Source organism: Camelina sativa, chromosome 15 (genome assembly GCF_030686135.1).
Source record: "Camelina sativa cultivar CO46 ecotype springtype chromosome 15, ASM3068613v1".
In the NCBI taxonomy this organism is placed as follows: Eukaryota; Viridiplantae; Streptophyta; class Magnoliopsida; order Brassicales; family Brassicaceae; genus Camelina; species Camelina sativa.
The window spans coordinates 26,444,116-26,463,232 of record NC_141894.1 but is presented as its reverse complement, the minus strand read 5'-3'; the positions used below and the strand labels follow the sequence as shown (position 1 = coordinate 26,463,232).

The following is a 19,117-nucleotide window of genomic DNA, read 5'->3' as shown; positions in this document are numbered from 1 at the left end:
AAAAAAGTTCTGACATCAAATTTGAAATCGAAACAACAATCTAATAGCTAACACAAAATTGAAATTGAAATCAAAATTAAAATTCAGAAACAAGCTTACACGATAGGAGAAGAAGAGACGACGAAGTAAAAGAGAGAACTAAGACGACGGGAGAAGCAGTGATAACGGCGGAGGAGAGATCCGACCGGAAAAGGAGAGATGTCTCCGGAGAAGGAGAGATGTCTACGGAGAAGGATAGATGACGACGGAGAAGAAGAGACGAAGACGAAGACGAAGACGAAAACGAAGACGAAGACGAAGAAAGTCGACGACGGAGAAATCGACAACGGAGAATGTCGAATAAGATTGTCGGTATAATTATAAAACAAGGGTAAAATTGTCTTTAAGAAACAAAAGAATGGTATAATTAAAAATGGTCATCAGAAGGGGTATTTTTAAAAGGGGTAGTAGTAAGAAATTCTATATTTTCAAATATATATGGGTCTAATTGGTAACGTATCCAAAACTGTACAGAAAAGCTGTAAGCTGAAGCTGTAAGCTTTTAGTGAATAGTGCAAAGCTGTAAGAAAGAGCTGTACATAAAAGCGGTACAAAAAAACTAAAAGTAAAGATATTTAGTAAAGCTTCTGTGATTGGTAAAAAATCAAAACTGTACATTTGTGCTGCTTTGTTTTTGGTTTCCAATCACACCCATAAGTGTTTTTTAGTGATATTTTTGCTCATCACTAATTCACTACGACTAACGGAGTATGTTGAGTTAAGTTAGTTATCAAAGACCGAGACTCGAGAACAGAAGAAGAACTCAACTGATGATACTAATAAAGCGGATCATCCACCCGACCCGGAAACCCAAACCCGGTTCAATCGCTCTCTTCACCACCGTCTCTTCTCCGCCGGCTCCGCCACCAGATCCTCTAATTTCCGACGCCGTCTCAATCCTAAGTCACCACCGTTCCAAATCCCGATGGTCCACTCTCCGGTCTCTCCACCCTTACGGATTCACCCCTTCTCAGTTCTCCGAAATCACCCTCCGCCTCCGCAACAACCCTCACCTCTCTCTCCGTTTCTTCCTCTTCACTCGCCGCTTCTCTCTCTGCTCACACGACGTCGGTTCTTGCTCGACTCTAATCCACATCCTCGCTCGATCTCGTCTCAAAAACCACGCTAGTGAAGTCATACGTCTCGCTCTCCGCTTAGCCGACGACGAAGACGAAGACGAAGACAGAGTCTTGAAAGTGTTCCGTTCGTTGATCAAGAGTTACAATCGATGTGGGTCTGCTCCGTTTGTGTTTGATCTTTTGGTAAAATCGTGTATTGATTCGAAAGAGATCGATGGAGCTGTGATGGTAATGAGGAAATTGAGGTCTAGAGGAATCAATCCACAGATTAGTACTTGTAACGCTTTGGTTTCAGAGGTCTCTAGGCGTAGAGGTGCTTCTAATGGTTATAAGATGTATAGAGAAGTGTTTGGTTTAGATGATGTTATTAAGGTAGATGAATGTACTAAGAAGAGGATAGGTAAGGTTAAGCCGAATGCGAACACGTTCCATTCGATGATGATGAGTTTTTATAGAGAAGGTGAGACTGAGATGGTGGAGAGGATTTGGAGAGAAATGGATGATGAAGTTGGATGTTCTCCCAATGGTTATAGTTATTGTGTTTTGATGGAGGCGTATTGTGCACGAGGTTTGATGAGTGAAGCTGAGGAGATATGGGAAGAGATGAAGGTGAAAGGAGTTGTTTTTGATGTTGTGGCTTATAACACTATGATTGGTGGGCTTTGTGGTAACTTAGAGGTTGCGAAAGCTAAGGAGCTTTTTCGAGAAATGGGATTGAAGGGGATTGAGTGTACTTCTTTAACCTATGAGCATCTTGTTAAGGGGTATTGTAAAGTGGGGGATGTTGGTTTGGCTACGGTTGTTTATAGGGAGATGAAAAGGAAGAGTTTTGAGGCAGAGGGTTTAACCATCGAGGCGTTAGTGGATGGACTATGTGATAGGGATAGAGACAGGGTTGTTGAAGCTGCGGAGATCGTTAAGGATGCGGTGAGAGAATCTGAGTTTTATCCTAGTCGAAAGTGTTATGAGTTGTTGATAAAGAGGTTGTGTGAAGAAGGAATGATGGAGAGAGCATTGAGCATTCAGGCTGAGATGGTGGGGAAAGGCTTTAAGCCGAGTCAAGAGACATATAGAGCTTTCATCGACGGGTATGGAATAGCAGGTGATGAAAAAACATCTGCATTGTTGGCTATTGAAATGGCTGAATCACTCAAGCTAAGAGCAGAGGAAGAAAGATAGAACTTGTGCTTCGTTGGTAAATGACAAAATCACATGGAAACCAATGGGTGACACAATGTAGTATGAGTTTTGTGGTACACAATGTAAGACACAATATTACCCATTAAAGCTATAATGTTGGCAAGGGGAGATTCAATCCACACTAACACCTCATGACCATATCTTATTTCTGAAGCAATTCTTTATTCAAATCACATTCATTGATAGTTACGATTTAGGAGAGACAGAATCATACAAAGCAATCACTCTTACATGGAAGAAGCATAAAAACTAATGGAAAAAGAAACTGAAAAGTTCTGAAATGATAGCTTAAAAGATAAGAGCCCAAACGGGGAAGACAACGAGACAAATGATCCCGACGGTGTTGGAGATACCGTTGGCTTTAGTGAAGGCGTTTCTGAAACCACCTGAAGCTCTAATATGTTCTTGAAGCAAGTAACATCCAATTCCTAAGCAAATGGCTAAACCAATCCAACTGTCTCTGAACGTGCCGGCAATTAAATTAGGTGCCACGACGGCGATCAGAACCAAAGCCACCGGTAATTCCAAGTACTCTAATAACACAGAACAACAGAGATAAGCCAAATCAGAATCAAAGTCTTTTTTGTTTGTTTGTTGTGATGGAGAGTGAAAATATAATAAAGTACACAAACAAACCTTTGGCGTGTTTAGGAAAGAAGAGTTGTACAATAACAGCTACAAACGCAATCCATTTACCGATTTCTCCTCTGTATAGTTTTCAGAAACAAATTAGGGTTTTAAAGAACATGATCAAAGCAAACAAAGTCTCTCTTGCTTTTGTCGTATTTATAATACCTGAAAATACCAAAGATCAAGGAAGGAGCACTGAAGAAGATGTAAGGAATAAGAAGTGATGTGAGCATATTCGTTTTCCAATTGGTTCGATCCAACACCAACAAGTATCTGCATTTTATTACATCAAAAACACTCATCAACAAGATCAACACCAAGAAACGAAGAAAGAGAGTAAGGAAGAGAAAGAGAGTAAAGGTTATTACATGGCGGCGATAGAAGCAACCCATTCGAGGACAGAGGTACCAAAGCCTAAACCAGTGAGCGTGAAGGTGTGGGCAGCTAGGTTCTTAGCAGCGATAGTGAGCTCGTTGAAATCGGTTCCGATCATAGAATGAAGGGTTCCATGGTCGCTCCTAAACGACTTGAGATTCATCTTTTTTACTTGCCGGAAGATCACTTCGGAGAAGAGAGGAAAGTTTGAAAATTATTGATGTGAGAGGAGAAGAGAGATTGGTGATGTATGATGAATGTGTTTGGAAGACTTGATTATAAAAGATGTCGTAGAAGTGACTCGATGGATGTACTAACGCCACGTGGCACATAAGATCCTTTTTATTATGTAACGAAGTAGATATTTTTATAACATTTATAGTATAGTTTACTAAAGCTAATCGATTTTTGACGTAGATGTAGACACATGTCGACTCCAACTAAGTCACACACACATGAACGTTCTAATGAGTTTGCTTTAACAATGTAATTGGTGGACGTAAGAAGCAATGGGACGAGCCAGCTGTATTATCTAAATAACTATATATTTATTTGATTGCGATGAGGATTTATTATTGAAATGTCTTTAGTGTGATGATATTAAAGTCGGAAAAATCAACATCTAAAACATAGGGTATGTCGGTATCATATATATAAAAGTAGAGTTTCACTCTCTTCTTATTGGTCCATTGGTCCACTTGGCAATGCAATTTTAACAAAAAAAAAATTATAACCAATTAATTTTCACATTTAACTCACATAATATAAAACTGAAATCATATAAATTCTCTCTATAAATTATGCATTAATTTTATTTCTCCACTAAGTTGTATTAATCAATTGTATTAAAACAAAACAATAAATTAGAATTGTAACTCTCATTTTTCTTAATGTAATTTTTGATCATTTATTTTCCTATAAATACTCATTATCTTATTCTCTTAGTCTATCACTTTTTCATTCTTTCATCTTCTTCCACTACTCTCAAATCTCTTTTTTGTTTTGTTTTGTTTTGTATTTTTTTTGTTATTGTTATTGTATGGGTTATAAAAAATCAAATCAAATATCATTGTAAAAGCTTAGTTTTAGAGTTTGTATGATATGTATATCTTATATATTTATTTTAATCTTTTAAAATGTTTATCTCCATTTTCTATTTTGTATTAACATCTTATAAGTCATTATTTTCATACTTTCTTGCAATATTCACCATACAATAAGATCATAAAGAGTTGACAAAAAAAAAATAAGATCATAAAGTTGAAATGATCCATATATAATTATCTATTATGTCTCTGGTTATCTCACATATTCATGTATCATTTTAATAATATAATATTTAAAGATCAATATAATTATCCATTTATCCATTTATAAAGACTATTTTATTTTGTGATCCAATTGATAAATCTGCATGGATCAATATAATATATATATATATATATACTTATGATTTGAGGTTTTTGAAAACAAAAAGAACATAATTAAACAATTGGTTTTTGTGTCTTTTTGAAAACAAAAAGAACATAATTAAACAATTGGTTTTTGTGTCTTTAATCAAAATAAAAAATGATCCAAAAAACAAAACATATTGAACTGGAACTTAAATATAAAAATAAAATATAATTTTAAAAATATCATTTCACTAAATTCTCTAAAGATGAAACCATTAGTATGAAATCTAGCACTATAAATTAAATTGATGAGTGAAAACCAAAAAAAAATATAAGTTATCCTTGAGGTTTTAAAAATCATTGAGATTGAAGAATTCATATAATATTATAAGAAAACTAATTTAGTTTGTCACTTAAAAAGTAATATTTTTTATTTTGAAATATTATGTGTAAGTGTTGAGTTTATATCAACAAACAACCAAATCATGTGAATTTTGATTCAGCCACTTGGTATTCCTTTTATTTTAAGTTATAAAAAGTTAAAATATTTATTTATAACTAAAGACATGTAACTCCATTTAACTTAAATGTAACTCCTATCCAATAATTGTACATTAATTCATTCCTCCTACTAACTTATTTATCTTTCAAGAGAAAATATTTTTGGTTAAATTTTAATATTTTTTATTTATTTTGGTTGGCTAAACTTATATTCATATTTTGGTTGGCTAAATTAATATATTTCTCATGTAAAATTATTGTTTATAATATATTTCTCATTTCAAAGTTTAAAGCAATATATCATATATATAAAAGTAAGGTTTTGGTATCTCCTTATTGGTTGATTTATTTAATGTTTTCTAATTTTTTTTTTTTTGCTTTCTAATTGCTTTAAACAATATTTACGACCCAATAAACACAATACATTTAACTCACACATTAAAATAAAATTATAACTGAAAATAAAATAAATTATGCATTAATCATCTTCTACCACTCAATTTTATTCAAACACAATAAATTACTATTGTAACTCCATAGTTCTAAATATAACTTCCATCATTTCTTATCATATAAATAAGCATTCTCTCAATCTATCATTCTCTCATATTGACATTCTTTTACTATCTCATTTTCACATTCTCTCATTCTCTTCTACAATACCTCAAATCATTTTTCGCTTTTTTTGTTATTTTTGATTTCTTATTTTTGTTGTATGGGTTGTAATAAACAAATGAAATATCATTGTAAATTGTTAATGCTAAATTTTAATTTTAGAGACTACATGATATATATTTTACATTGTTCTTATTTTAAAAGATTTATCTCCTTTATCTAATTTGGATTATTATCTTATAAGTAATCATTCTCTCCTCATCTCCCACCAATACCAAATGTTGTTATATCTCATATGTGTTGTAAGAGTTTGATTCTATATTTTAATTTAGAAAGTATTATATATATATATATATTACATTGTTCTATTTTTTAAAGATTCATCTCCATTATCTAATTTGGATTACCATCTTATAGTAAACATTCTCTCCTCCTCTCCTACCAATATCAAATGTTGCTATATCTCATATGTGTTGTAACTTGTAAGAGTTTGATTCTATATTTTAATGTAGAAAGTATTATATATATTTAACATTGTTTTCAATTTTTATTTTATTTATATAAAAATATGTATTTTATATTTCTTGCCTTTCTAATCTATTCATATTTATTTTTTAAATTTGCATAATTAAATTTAAATTCACATATGTTGGTTTTAACAAAACAATCAACTTTATTTGAGAATTAGATGTTCCTATTTATTTTTAAACGATCAATGTGTAACATATAAGCATTTTGTCTTGCAATCACAAGTTTCATTTCCATTGCTTAACTCCATGGTTAAACTATAATATATGTTGTCCTATTTGTAGGAATACCAACATACTTATTTAAATTATTTAAAAGAGCAGATGATTAATCAAAATAAACATTTCTCCAAATTTTATAATTCAATCAGTGAGTGTACTTATTACTTTGAAAAACTTTTACATTGAAGTTCATAAAATCATATAAGAAAACTAAAATACTATGTCACTTCAAATTTGGAAGGAAACACTTGGTATTCCTTTTTAAAAAACTCAAGACATATATAAAAATTTATTAATATTTAACTCACTTTAAAGACATTAAAGGTCATTTAACTCAAAAATAACTTCTATCCAGTAATTTCATACATTCCTCCCACAAATAAATATATATATATATATATGTTCAAGATTGTATTTAAATATTACATAATTTTTTAGTTAGCTAAATTTATAGTCACATATATACAATATATATACATAAGAATTTATATCACTTATTAACACCATAATTCGACCTATTATTTGCTTAACTCAAAATTGGTTTCAAAGCCAACTAAAGAAAAACAGAAACGGTCTTATTGATATTAGACCAAAACATGGGCATACAAACATAATCACTTACACGGAAGATAATTATTTTTAAAAAATAACTTATTATTGCAACATCAACGTATGAAGGGTTTACATAAGCAGTTAATTAGAAGATCTATAATACAATAAATGTATTAGAAACAATATCAGTCAATGATAAGATTGGATCCTCAAAAGCAAGAAACAACATCTTCATAATTCATAAAAAATAAACGCCACAATTATACACATCTAAACGAAATGGTATAAATATATAGTGTATAAATAAAAGTGACGGCAAAGCCCGTATATGCCTAATTAAAACGAAATAATACAAAAGAGAAAACCAAAAAACCAAAAAAAACAAGAAAATGCCAACTACACCACAACCCACGCGTTGTATGGGGAATCATCTAGTATATATTAAACTCAGAGATCGTTAATCCCAGTTCCCAACTAAATTATCAATACGCAGACAATATATAATGCGACAGAAAAATAAAAGCTACAATTTGTATGGACTCGTTGAAGTTTTAATTCTAAACATATCATATGGTTTGTAGCTTTTTATTGTAAATGAATTTACAAAAAAAGTCCGAATTGAAAACAGAAAAAAAAAAAACTTAAATATAACGAGATACTAGTTCGATCCCGATCCCGATCCCGGTCCCGGATGGTGAGTGTTTTTTAAAAATTGGTAATTTGTAATGTCATAAGTAAATTTTAACCAAAAAATAAATGTGTAAGTAAATAAAACCAAAAAAACAAAAAAACGAAAGTGTAAGTAATTAGAATTGTTGAGCTAAAAAGTATACAAATGGGTAGTAGACTTTGGGAGGTATCAAAATCGAATTAATTGATAGGTACGATATCGAACAAAACAGAGTGGCAGAAGTTATGGTTGTTGTTTGTTTTTGTTTTTCTGTTTTGTTTTTGTTTTATTTTATGATTATTTGATGTCGGCAAAGGATTTGTATTGTGTAGGGCCAACCAATCAAAATGTGGGTTTGCTTTACCATTAAGGACTATTTTTTTAGCTTAAATCAGATTTTGCTTGAATTTTATCTATTTTTTTGCAATTCATCTATATATATACATTTTTTGAGACATTTAGTAAATAAATTCTGAAGTTAGAACCTATTTACAAACATGTCATTGGTATTAAATAAATAATTTAATAAATAAATTAACTTCACTTGTATCCGATTTTTTTTATAGAAACTAAGTGTTTTAAAAGGTAACAAACATAATTGCAAATGTATAATGATTTTATTTTCTTATTTTATAAGAAAGTGAATGACTTGTAGCCTCACATACTATATTTTACTTTCACGGGTTTCATATGATGAATTTTACCGATTAAAATTTTTTGAATATGCTGCGTGATCCGCCTAGCATGGTGGGTTTGGACTATAGAACTAATACTAAAACTATTATTTTATTTCATATACTATAGATTTGTAGTTATAGTTTAGAAAATTAACTTACAAATTATTAGGTATATGAAATACAAAACATTACACATACTATAACATATTCTTAATATTCCAAAAAAAAAAATTGTATATACATAAAAAAATACACTAACATACCATATAGACATATATCTCTGTTTAATTATTGAAAACAAAACTAAGTATTTTAAAATTTTATATTCTATCTAATAACAAATTTATTGTAATTAGGTTTTAAACTTTATAAAACGTAAGAAGAAAAAAAGCATTCTAAACAAAAATATAAATTAATTAGATAAAAGTTTATTAATTAAAAATTAATACAATAATTTATAATTTAGTCTCGCGGTGTACCGCGAGTGAAAACCTAGTTTAGAGATTATTATCAAAACAGGAACTCTTTGACTTCAATCTTTGGATTTAGGCATCATACATAGAAAGGTACTATAAGACTATATACAATGGTATTTTTTTTTTCAACACCCTCCACCAGAGGCAGACCCATGTAGTGGTTAGGCAGGTCAAGTGACCTGGTAAAATGTTGAAATAAAGTTTTTCTGCACATTCAGTACTGAAATTCTTGTAGCAAAGTTGGTTTTATTTAGTAGTTTGACACCCCCAAACCTAGGTTCAATTCTACTATACTACATAAATGGTCTCCTTTTTGTGTGTTTAAATATTTAACTGCTTATAAAAAAAAATATTGACCTGGGTATGTATTTTTCCTGGGTCCGCTACTGCCCTCCACCTCAACTTTTAACACTTCACATCATTTTCTCTTTCTTCAACCTAATCATTCAACACCCAAATTAATTTTAACCTCTCCAATGGTTTTGTTTGATAAAATTCAACACCTTACCCCACTATTTTCACTTTATATTTTCATTTTACTTAATTTGATAACAACAGATTTATAGTAATTTAAAATTAATAAAAGTTACATTATTATTTTTTAATTTAATTTTATATTTTTTCTTAATATTTTAATATAACAAAAATAAAAATTATTATTATTAAAACAAATAAAATTACACAAACTTCAAATTCGGGAAATACAAACACACGGACATTTGTGTTTAAAAACTTCAAATTTAAAAACCTCTTTAATCACGGAACATCCCAAATTTTGCCCATATGTGTTTCACTAGATCTGCTTGCAATTCATAATGGACATTTGAATCCCGTAATTGACGTCTAGCACGCACATGATTTGCAAAAGCAGGTAGCACCTCGGTAGAGAATGGTTGTGATGTACTAGAACCACTTGCCTCAGACTGATCATAATCAGTCCAATGTTGCGCATATGTATCTCGCTCATCCTCAACAATCATATTATGTAATATAATACATGACCGCATGATCATAGCTAAATCGGCTATGTCCCACAAACGTGCTGGTTCGCAAATGATTTTAAATCGAGCTTGTAATACTCCAAATGCACGTTCGATGTCCTTCCGACATCCTTCTTGGTGTTGTGCAAATAACTTGTCTGGTTCACTTTGAGGAAGATGAATTGATTTGATGAAAGTTGGATAAGAAGGATAGATACCATCAGCTAGATAGTATGCCATATCATATGGGCGTTGGTTCACAAAAAGTTCACTTTTGGAGTATTTCCTTGTTCAACATCATCGAACACTGGTGAACGATCTAGAACATTGATATCGTTCAATGTGCCTGGACACCCAAAAAAAGCATGCCATATCCATAGATCATGAGATGCAACTGCTTCAAGAATAACAGTGGTGGTTCCCTTATCTCCTCGAGTAAATTGACCTTCCCACGCCGTAGGACAATTTTTCCATTCCCAGTGCATGCAATCAATACTTCCAATCATCCCCGGAAACCCCCGCATCTCGCTGACATGCAAAATTCTTTGGAGGTCATCTTGAGTTGGAGCTCTGAGATACACTTGCTCATACAAATGTATGATTCCTTTACAAAATCTACGCAAGCACTCCAATGCTGTAGTACCTCCGATTTTAATGTACTCATCGACCGCGTCTGCCGCCATACCATATGCTAACATTCGCATAGCTGTGGTACATTTCGCTAGTGGGGATATACCTTCTTTATTGGCTGCGTCAACTCGTTGGGTGAAGTAGTTGTCACTGCTTGACAGGTCACCAACGATTCGGAGGAAAACTTGTTTTCGCATCCGGAATCGACGACAAAACATTGCATCATCATATGTAGGTCGATCGGCAAAGTAGTCGTCAATCAATCTTTGGTTCGCGGCTACATGATCTCTCTTGAAGTATTTTCTCGTGCTACGACGTGGATAATCTTCTTCTATTTTGTTTCGATGCTCTCTAAACCGGTTCACGATGTATCTTTCTTCAATTTCTGACTGTCGTTTGTAAGCTTCAACATCAAAAGGAAAATCAGATGGATTCATTGAGGATTGTGTTATTGATATTTTTTTAGTAAGATGTGGATTGTGTTATTGGTATACAAAAATGAAAGAATGAGGTTTCATTTATAAGAAATTGAGTGGTTGATATCATCGGATTCCAAACAAACATTACATTTACTTAATTAATAGATATCGATTAGATTTTGTGATAAAGCCAAAAGTCACGGATATCATTGTCGGAGAAAGAGCCAAATATACATTATTAAAGAAGAAGAAAACAAATTGGATTAGATTCTCTGATAAAAGTCGAAAGTAATGGGTTACATTGTCGGAGAAAGAGCCAAACACGCATTATTAAAGAAGAAGAAATCAAACCCACATTATTAAAGAAGAAGAAAACAAGCACACATTATTAAAGAAGAAGAAAACAAGCACACATTATTAAAACACAAAGAGACATCACACATTATTAAAGCAGATCGAAACAAGCACACATTATTAAAATAGAAAATACATAACCAAACCAGACAGTTCAGAATAGTTAATTTCCAAATAGTTCGTGACTCAACTTCTCCAACAACTCTTTACTTTGGTCATCAAGATGCTCTTTTTCACTTAGCTTTAAATACATCTTCATCTTCTTTAATTGGTTTGCCTCCTCTTGCCTCGTGGATATTTTGTCCAATCGTTCCAACTCTAGCATCTTGAATTGTTTGAATTCATTCCACTCTTCGTTGACTACTTCCAAAGTTGCGCCCTTACCTTTCTTTTTCCCTTTTTTTTCTTAGCTGCATCTCTCCCCATTGGACGAGCAACAGATCCTACAGAACTGGAATCACTTGCATCACTCTCACGGGATCTCTTCGATCCACTGCTCCCATATCCAGTGTTCCCTCCTACTTGACTACCATAACGTGGTTGATCACGAACAGCTTGCCATTCTGACCTTAAATTGAATTGGCCTTTTGTAGAACTTGAATATAATTCATGTGCTTTTGCCAGTACATCATTCTCCGACGAGCCGCTTTGTTGTAAACGCTTGGCGTTATCATAAGCACCAATCCATTTACCTAGTTTTTGATTCATGTAGTTGTAATGATTTCTGCATAAGCTCCGTCGCGAGGAGGATGAAATGAGCAATGCTCATTACAGTAGTCAGCAATTTTACCCCAATAAGCTTCACTTTTTTGGTTTTTACCAACAACGCTGTCTGTTCCATATTTAATCCATCCACTCAATAACAACAAATTTTGCTCTGTTGTCCATTTGGGGATTTTCCGGCGAGTTGGAGTTGAATCTTCTGTATTTGGAGTGGCTTCAGCACTGTTCATCCCTCCAAGAGTTACTTGCGTAGAAAATCCAGGAAATTCAATTTCTCTAACATCTTGAACACTTTCATTACCCGTTGGAGTAGAAGAATAAGGAGGTGGTTGAGATGAATATGGCATCATGGATCCATAATATGGATTATAGTTTGGAATAGATGAAGGGATTGGAAAATTTGGTGGAAAGCCATAATTTGGGATATTTTGAGATTGGTTGAAATAAGGATTTGGATAATTGTTGGGATTTGGAAATGGAAAAGGGTAATTACTAGAATTTTGGGTAGGATTGTTGTTAGGATCCATTCCCAAAAAAGAAAAAATTGAAATAAACAAGAGTTTATTAGAGAATAATTTGAAAAAATAGTAGAAATGTTGGTTTTTTTTTGTGTCGGAATAAAATGAACCAAGTCTCTATTTATAGAGTTTTTAAAAATGATAAATTTTGATATAAAATTTATTTTATAAAAAAATTATTTACTATATAATAATTGATTTTGAAATGATAAGATAAGAAAAACATCTCCAAAATCTTACTGTCCAATAAATATACGACACATGTCTCTCTCATATATTTTTTCTTTTTTTTCAAAAAAAAAAAACAAAAACAAAAACAAAAACGAAAATGGAATGTCGGCATATGTTTGTGGGGCCTAAATTTTTTGATTCAACTGGTTGAATGAATTCAACACAAATTAATCCACATCAGTTTTTTCTGTTTTTCAACACCTCCATTGGAGTGATTAAACTGTTGAATATTTTTTTCAACAGCTCCATTGTGGATAGCCTAAACACACAAACATCATTATTTCTGACTCTTTTACCCTTGGCTGGTGGACGAGAATTTTGAGTTGTGGTTGATGGGAGTTTTGGGCATGACTTTAGAGTAGAGAGATTTTTCTTCTAAGCTGAACAGTAATCACGGCGACATCAAACATTTGCAACTGAAAGATTCGTAGTTTGTTTTTTTTTTTTTAGTTTTGGATTTGTGTTGAACAAATACCAAATTCATGACAATCTATATATAATAGTAATCTGAATAAATGTCACCAAAAGTTGTGTCCTTTCAATTGTACCTTTTGGATAATTTTCCAAAAAAATATGTAGAAAATTTAAATTGTGTGTTTACGAAAAGTTGCGATTGTTCATTATAACGGTTTTTTATAAAGTTGCAACTTGCAACTGTTCATTGTAGAATTATGTTTATTCGGTTATTCATATCTTTTGAAATCTATATATATATATATTTGTTTGTTTGAATTGTTTTCATTTTTTATCATGACACAAAATAATATAAAATTTCAATCTTAACGGTTTTTACAGCTTTCTAAATTATTCTCTAGAATTCATTCTTTAAAAAGTAAAGAAATTCCTCTATTTCTTGATTTAACAAAAGATTTTTGGAATGATGAATCTAATTTACAACTTTTAGTTAATTTTAAATATAAAAATTTAATGAAAATAGCTAGAGCTTTTTCTAAGAGGTAGATGGATTATATAGTGAGTTTTTGGATTTGACTTTTTAATATAGTAATAAAGATGTCTTCTATTTAAAAGCGTTTATATGAGTTATAGGTATAATCAAGTGCAGACACAACAATTATGTAACATCCGTACTGAAATCTCGGTTTGGGAGTTGCATCGATCGATGCAGATGGTGCATCGGTCGATGCAGGTTCAAGTTTCTGCGTTTTGACTTAAGTTAAATGCTGCGTTTTGGACAAAGGGAGAATGAAAACCCTTAAGTCGTGTTTTTTTTTGTCTCATTCGACGAATTGAGCCGTTTTTGAGAGAAAACGAAAGAGAGAAGAGGTTTTTGAGTGTTCTTGGTGATTTCTGGAGATTTGAGGCTGTTCCTGTAGAGATTTCTAGCTGGGATCGTTGTAGGAGCTTCCTAGAAGCATTTTCTTCTTGTGTTTAGGTTCAGATTCGTCTTGGCAAAGGTAAGTGCAGGACCATGGCTTATCTAAGCTAGAGAACTCTCTAATTTGCTTGTTGTGTGTTGTTAGACTTGTTAGAATGATAATTGGGACATTGGAAGCTTTCTTGTGGCTTGGAATCGAGTTTTGTGGTTGTAAGAACGAAGATCCAGCGAGAAGCTTCGGGGAAAACACGATGCTCGGCATTGCATCGGTCGATGCATATCTTGCGTCGGTCGATGCAAGTGCGAGGACGGCGTGTAAAACTCTAGGGTTTTCGTGTTATGTCGAGCATGCGTTGGTCGATGCAGATTGGGTGTCGGTCGATGCAAGTGTGATGCAGATTGGGTGATGGTTAGAGATGACTCTATTGCTTGTGTGTATAGCCCAGTAGATGGGAGGATTGCCTTACTGAGTGTTTATAAAATACTCATGCATTGCAATATGTGTTTGTGGTGCAGGTAAAGGCAAAGTGTGATCGTGGAATCAAGGCAATGAAGAGGAGGTTGTTCTAGGGACTCGATTGGATGTTGCCTGGCATTGCTAGGTTGCTAGAGTTGAGTCATTAGAAACATTGCTAGGTTGCTGGTTTCATGTTTTCTGATGATTGGTTATTGGATATGGTTTATGTTATAATATTGGTTATTATTGGATATTTATTGGTATTATCATTCCGCTGTTGGTTGTGATTGTGATTAGGTGGCTAGTGGATATGGGACCACTAGTTATAGTTTATTTATTATATTATACTCCATCTGTTTCATATTAAGTGTCATTTTAGACTGATTATTTTGTTACAAAATAAGTGTCACTTTATATTTCCAAGGTAGATGTTTGGTAAATTTTCCAATTTTATCCCTACTAATTTAATGTATACACCAATAGAAAAAATTGATTAATATATTAATAAGGGGTAAAATAGAAAATTTAATGATTTTCTTAATATGTGTGAGAAACTCTAAAATGACACTTAATATGAAACAGAGGGAGTAATTATTATTATTATTATTGTTTTTTTTTAAAAGGGGTCGGTCCTTTCATTTTGGTATCAGAGCCCTTACGGTTCTAGGTTTGGGTTCACTAGGCTTTGTGTTGTAGATGTTTGGGATTTGCATGCTTTGATTGATTATGTGAGTTAGTCAATTGTGTGTGGTATGGAGTCCTAGAACATCCTCTTCGAGCCTACTGTGTGATTCCACGGTGAGTTTATGTTTCCGTGTTATAATAGAAATTGTTTGCTTAGTCTTCTGTTCATGGTAGTGCAGATGGCTAGAGTTGGTACTATTGCTGGTCGTGGTCGTGGTTGCGGACGTGGTCGTGGACGCGGATGTGGTCATGGTAGGGGCAGAGTTCCAGAGGTTAGTGAGGCCGAGGACCAGAGTGTGACAGTTGAGGGTGTTGGCGAGTCGCAGGGTGTTCCGGGGGATTCAGTGAGTGTGGCCGGAGGGGGCAGTGTTGATGCTCCAATGGCCGGTGATGCTAGGGTACTGGGTGTGGGAGTCCCAGCAGGTGGACTCCATGGTGTTGACTTTGCAACTATGCTAGCACAGGTGTTAGAGCGGTTACCACCAGTGGTACCGGCTCAGGCTCAGGTAGTGCCACCAGTGGTGGCGGAGGAGCGGCAGCCAGTGGCTGCAGATGCAGGAGTTCATAGATGTTATTTGTCTATGCTCAAGGAGATGAGGGGTCTTTTCACTAAGTAGTTTTCGGGTGGTACAGACCCTACTGTTGCGGATGCGTGGAGGACGAGTGTAGAACGTAACTTTCATACTCTGAGATGTCCTGAGGAGTTTTGGGTGGACATAGGGGTCCACCATTTGAGTGGTGATGATGAGTTGTGGTGGAGATCAGTGGCTGCTAGGAGAGTGCAGCGGGAGATGACTTGGGCTGACTTTGTCTTGGAGTTCAACCGCAAGTATTTTCCAAGAGAGGCATTGGACCGGTTGGAGGTGTAGTTCCTTCAGTTATCTCAGGGGACGCGGTCAGTGCGGGAGCTAGACTTGGAGTTCAGTCGACTTCTATGTTATGGGGGTCGGGCTATGGAGTCTGAGGAGGCTCAGATCAGGAGGTTTTTGAGGGCTCTACGTGATGATTTGAGAGTTCACTATAGAGGGCGGAGTTATGCTACGCGTGCAAAGCTGGTTGAGACTGTAGTAGAGATTGAGGAGGATATCCGGGCACAGACAATGGCGGCTAGTCCAGCAGTTCAGCCTAGTAAGGCTCAGCAGCAGGGTGGTTCTAGCAGGGGCAGTAGGCCTGCACAGAGAACCAAGAGGAGGTGGGAGGCTACGCAGAGGCCGAGTGGTGCGAGTTGCTTCAGTTGTGGGAGCAAGGATCACAAGGTTGCTAGTTGTCCCAAGAGGAATGCCTCGATGGCAGCGGCTCGTGTATGCTATCATTGGAGGGAGCCAGGGCATATCAGGCCCATGTGTCCCAAGTTGCAGCCGGTAGCAGTGGCAGCGTTGCAGCTGGTGCAGCATGGAGGACAGCAGGTGGCAAGGATTGAGCAGGCGCCTCGGGTTTACACGACAGCAGAGACTGGTGGAACCATTGCCGAGGCGATCACAGGTATAGTTTCTGGTACTTAAGCTTTGTGAATTTTTAGTAGGTTCAGATTTTATGTTTTCCTGTGATAAAGTGTTAGGTTCTCAACACATGAGGTTTGTGTAGAGACCTTGTTGGTGGGCGGGTTTAAGTCCCATGTTATGTTTGATTCTAGAGCTTTTCACAGCTTCATTACTCCGGAGTGTGCAGAGAGCGCGGGGATTAGAGGGGATTCCGGAGAGCGTACATGAGTTATCAGAGTTGCGGGAGGCAAGTTCTTGAGAGTTATTGGACGAGCTAGAGGGGTTGATATTCAGATCGCAGGAGACATGTGGCCAGCGGGTTTGCTTATCAGTCCAGTAGAGTTGTATGATGTTATTCTCGGGATGGATTGGTTGCATCGGCATATGGTGCATCTGGATTGCCATCGGGGTAGAGTGGAGTTTGAGCGTCCAGTAGGGAAGTTGGTTTTCCAGGGTATTAAACCGACTTCAGGGAGTCTCGTGATCTCAACCATTCAGGCTGGGAAGATGATCGAGAAGGGCTGGGAGGCTTATTTGGTTACTATATCTATGCCAGAGTCAGTGGAGAAGTCTACAGTTAGCGGTATTCCGGTAGTGGAGGAGTTTGAGGATGTGTTTCAGTCTTTGCAGGGATTACCACCATCTCGGTCTGATCCTTTTACCATTGAACTGGAACCGGGGACAACACCGTTATCCAAGGCTCCTTACAGAATGGCTCCAGCAGAGATGGCAGAGCTGAAGAAGCAGCTAGAACATTTGTTGAGTAAGGGATTCATCTGTCCTAGTGTATCACCGTGGGGAGCGCCGGTGTTGTTTGTCAAGAAGAAGGATGGGAGTTTCAGGTTGTGCATTGATTATCGGGGTTTAAACCGGGTCACTGTGAAGAACAAGTACCCTCTTCCCAGGATTGATGAGTTGTTGGATCAGTTGAGGGATGCTACTTGGTTCTCTAAGGTGGATCTAGCGTCGGGTTATCATCAGATACCGATAGATGAAGCAGATGTGAGGAAGACTGCTTTCAGGACGAGGTATGGGCATTATGTGTTTGTGGTGATGCCTTTCGGGTTGACTAACGCGCCAGCAGCATTTATGAGATTGATGAACAGCGTGTTTCAGGAGTTTCTAGACGTGTCTGTCATCATTTTCATCGACGATATCCTGGTTTATTCTAAGAGTCCTGAGGAGCATACAGTTCATTTGAGGGCAGTTTTGGAGAAGCTGCGGGAGCAAAAGTTGTTTGCCAAGTTGAGCAAGTGTAGTTTTGGCAGCGTGAGATGGGTTTTCTGGGTCATATTGTTTCTGTATAGGGGATTTCTGTGGATTCGAAGAAGATTTAGGCTATCAGGGATTGGCCTAGACCGCAGAATGCCACAGAGATTAGGAGTTTCCTTGGGTTGGCAGGTTACTACAAGAGGTTTGTGCAGGGTTTTGCAAGTAGAGCACACCCTATGACTAAGTTGACAGGGAAGGATGTTCCTTTTGTTTGGTCACAAGAGTGAGAGGAGGGCTTTGAAAGCCTTAAGGAGATGTTGACTACTACGCCAGTGTTGGCTTTGCCTAAGCAGGGAGAACCCTATGTGGTTTATACTGATGCATCTAGAGTTGGTTTGGGGTGTGTGTTGATGCAGCATGGGAAGGTGATTGCCTATGCTTCGCGGCAGTTGCGGAAGCATGAGGGCAACTATCCTACTCATGATTTGGAGATGGCTGCTGTAGTTTTTGCTCTGAAGATTTGGAGATCTTATCTTTATGGTGCAAAGGTACAAGTGAATATATACTCAGCCTGAGCTGAATTTGAGACAGAGGCGGTGGATGGAGCTTGTGGCAGATTATGATTTGGAGGTAGCCTATCACCCTGGTAAGGCTAACACAGTTGCAGATGCTCTTAGTCGGAAGAGGGTAGCTTCGGCTCAGGATCAGGAGATGGAGTCTCTGGTAGGAGAGATCAGTGCTTTGAGCTTGTGTGCTGTTTCACAGGAACCGTTGGGTTTGGAAGCAGTAGATAGAGCAGATCTTCTGAGTAGGGTGCGGTTGGCTCAGGAGAAGGATTTGGGGCTGGTGAATGCCTCAAAGGATGTTGATTCAGAGTATGAGGTCTCAGATAATGAGACTATCTTGGTGCACGGTCGGGTTTGTGTGCCTAAGGATGAAGAGTTATGACAGGAGATCCTGAGAGAGACTCATGCGAGCAGGTTTTCTATTCATCCAGGAGCGACTAAGATGTACCGGGATCTCAAGAGGTACTATCACTGGGACGGATGAAGAAGGATGTAGCTAGTTGGGTCTCGAGGTGCGATGTGTGTCAGCTAGTGAAGGCTGAGCATCAGGTTCCTGGCGGTTTACTGAA

The 19,117-nt window shown here is 35.9% G+C and overlaps 2 protein-coding genes and 1 pseudogene across 2 annotated transcripts; 1 reads left to right on the top strand and 2 right to left on the bottom strand.

Moving 5' to 3' along the window:
• The first annotated feature begins 437 nt into the window (after window positions 1-437).
• On the top strand, window positions 438-2,421 carry LOC104747413 (pentatricopeptide repeat-containing protein At2g15980). Its single transcript, XM_010469039.3, has one exon. The coding sequence runs from the start codon at window positions 810-812 to the stop codon at window positions 2,295-2,297; it is 1,488 nt and encodes a 495-aa protein (XP_010467341.1). The 5' UTR covers window positions 438-809; the 3' UTR covers window positions 2,298-2,421.
• A 42-nt stretch (window positions 2,422-2,463) lies between these two features.
• On the bottom strand, window positions 2,464-3,943 carry LOC104747412 (cold-regulated 413 plasma membrane protein 1). The gene is made up of 4 exons (XM_010469038.3): window positions 3,317-3,943; window positions 3,114-3,221; window positions 2,955-3,025; window positions 2,464-2,851 (listed from the first exon to the last, which is right to left on the bottom strand). The coding sequence occupies exons 1-4, from the start codon at window positions 3,484-3,486 to the stop codon at window positions 2,607-2,609; spliced, it is 594 nt and encodes a 197-aa protein (XP_010467340.1). The 5' UTR covers window positions 3,487-3,943; the 3' UTR covers window positions 2,464-2,606.
• Window positions 3,944-11,403: 7,460 nt separating this feature from the next.
• Window positions 11,404-12,613, bottom strand: LOC104747411 (uncharacterized; annotated as a pseudogene).
• Window positions 12,614-19,117: the final 6,504 nt, after the last annotated feature.

Bases quoted from the DNA above. Each gene is read 5' to 3' on its own strand.
- LOC104747412 (XM_010469038.3), bottom strand. From the start codon at position 3,486: ATGAATCTCAAGTCGTTTAGGAGCGACCATGGAACCCTTCATTCTATG. The intron at 3,222-3,316 runs GTAATAACCTTT...AATAAAATGCAG, and splicing joins GTTGCTTCTATCGCCGCCAT to ATACTTGTTGGTGTTGGATC. The intron at 3,026-3,113 runs GTATTATAAATA...AAAACTATACAG, and splicing joins TTGATCTTTGGTATTTTCAG to AGGAGAAATCGGTAAATGGA.
- LOC104747413 (XM_010469039.3), top strand. From the start codon at position 810: ATGATACTAATAAAGCGGATCATCCACCCGACCCGGAAACCCAAACCC.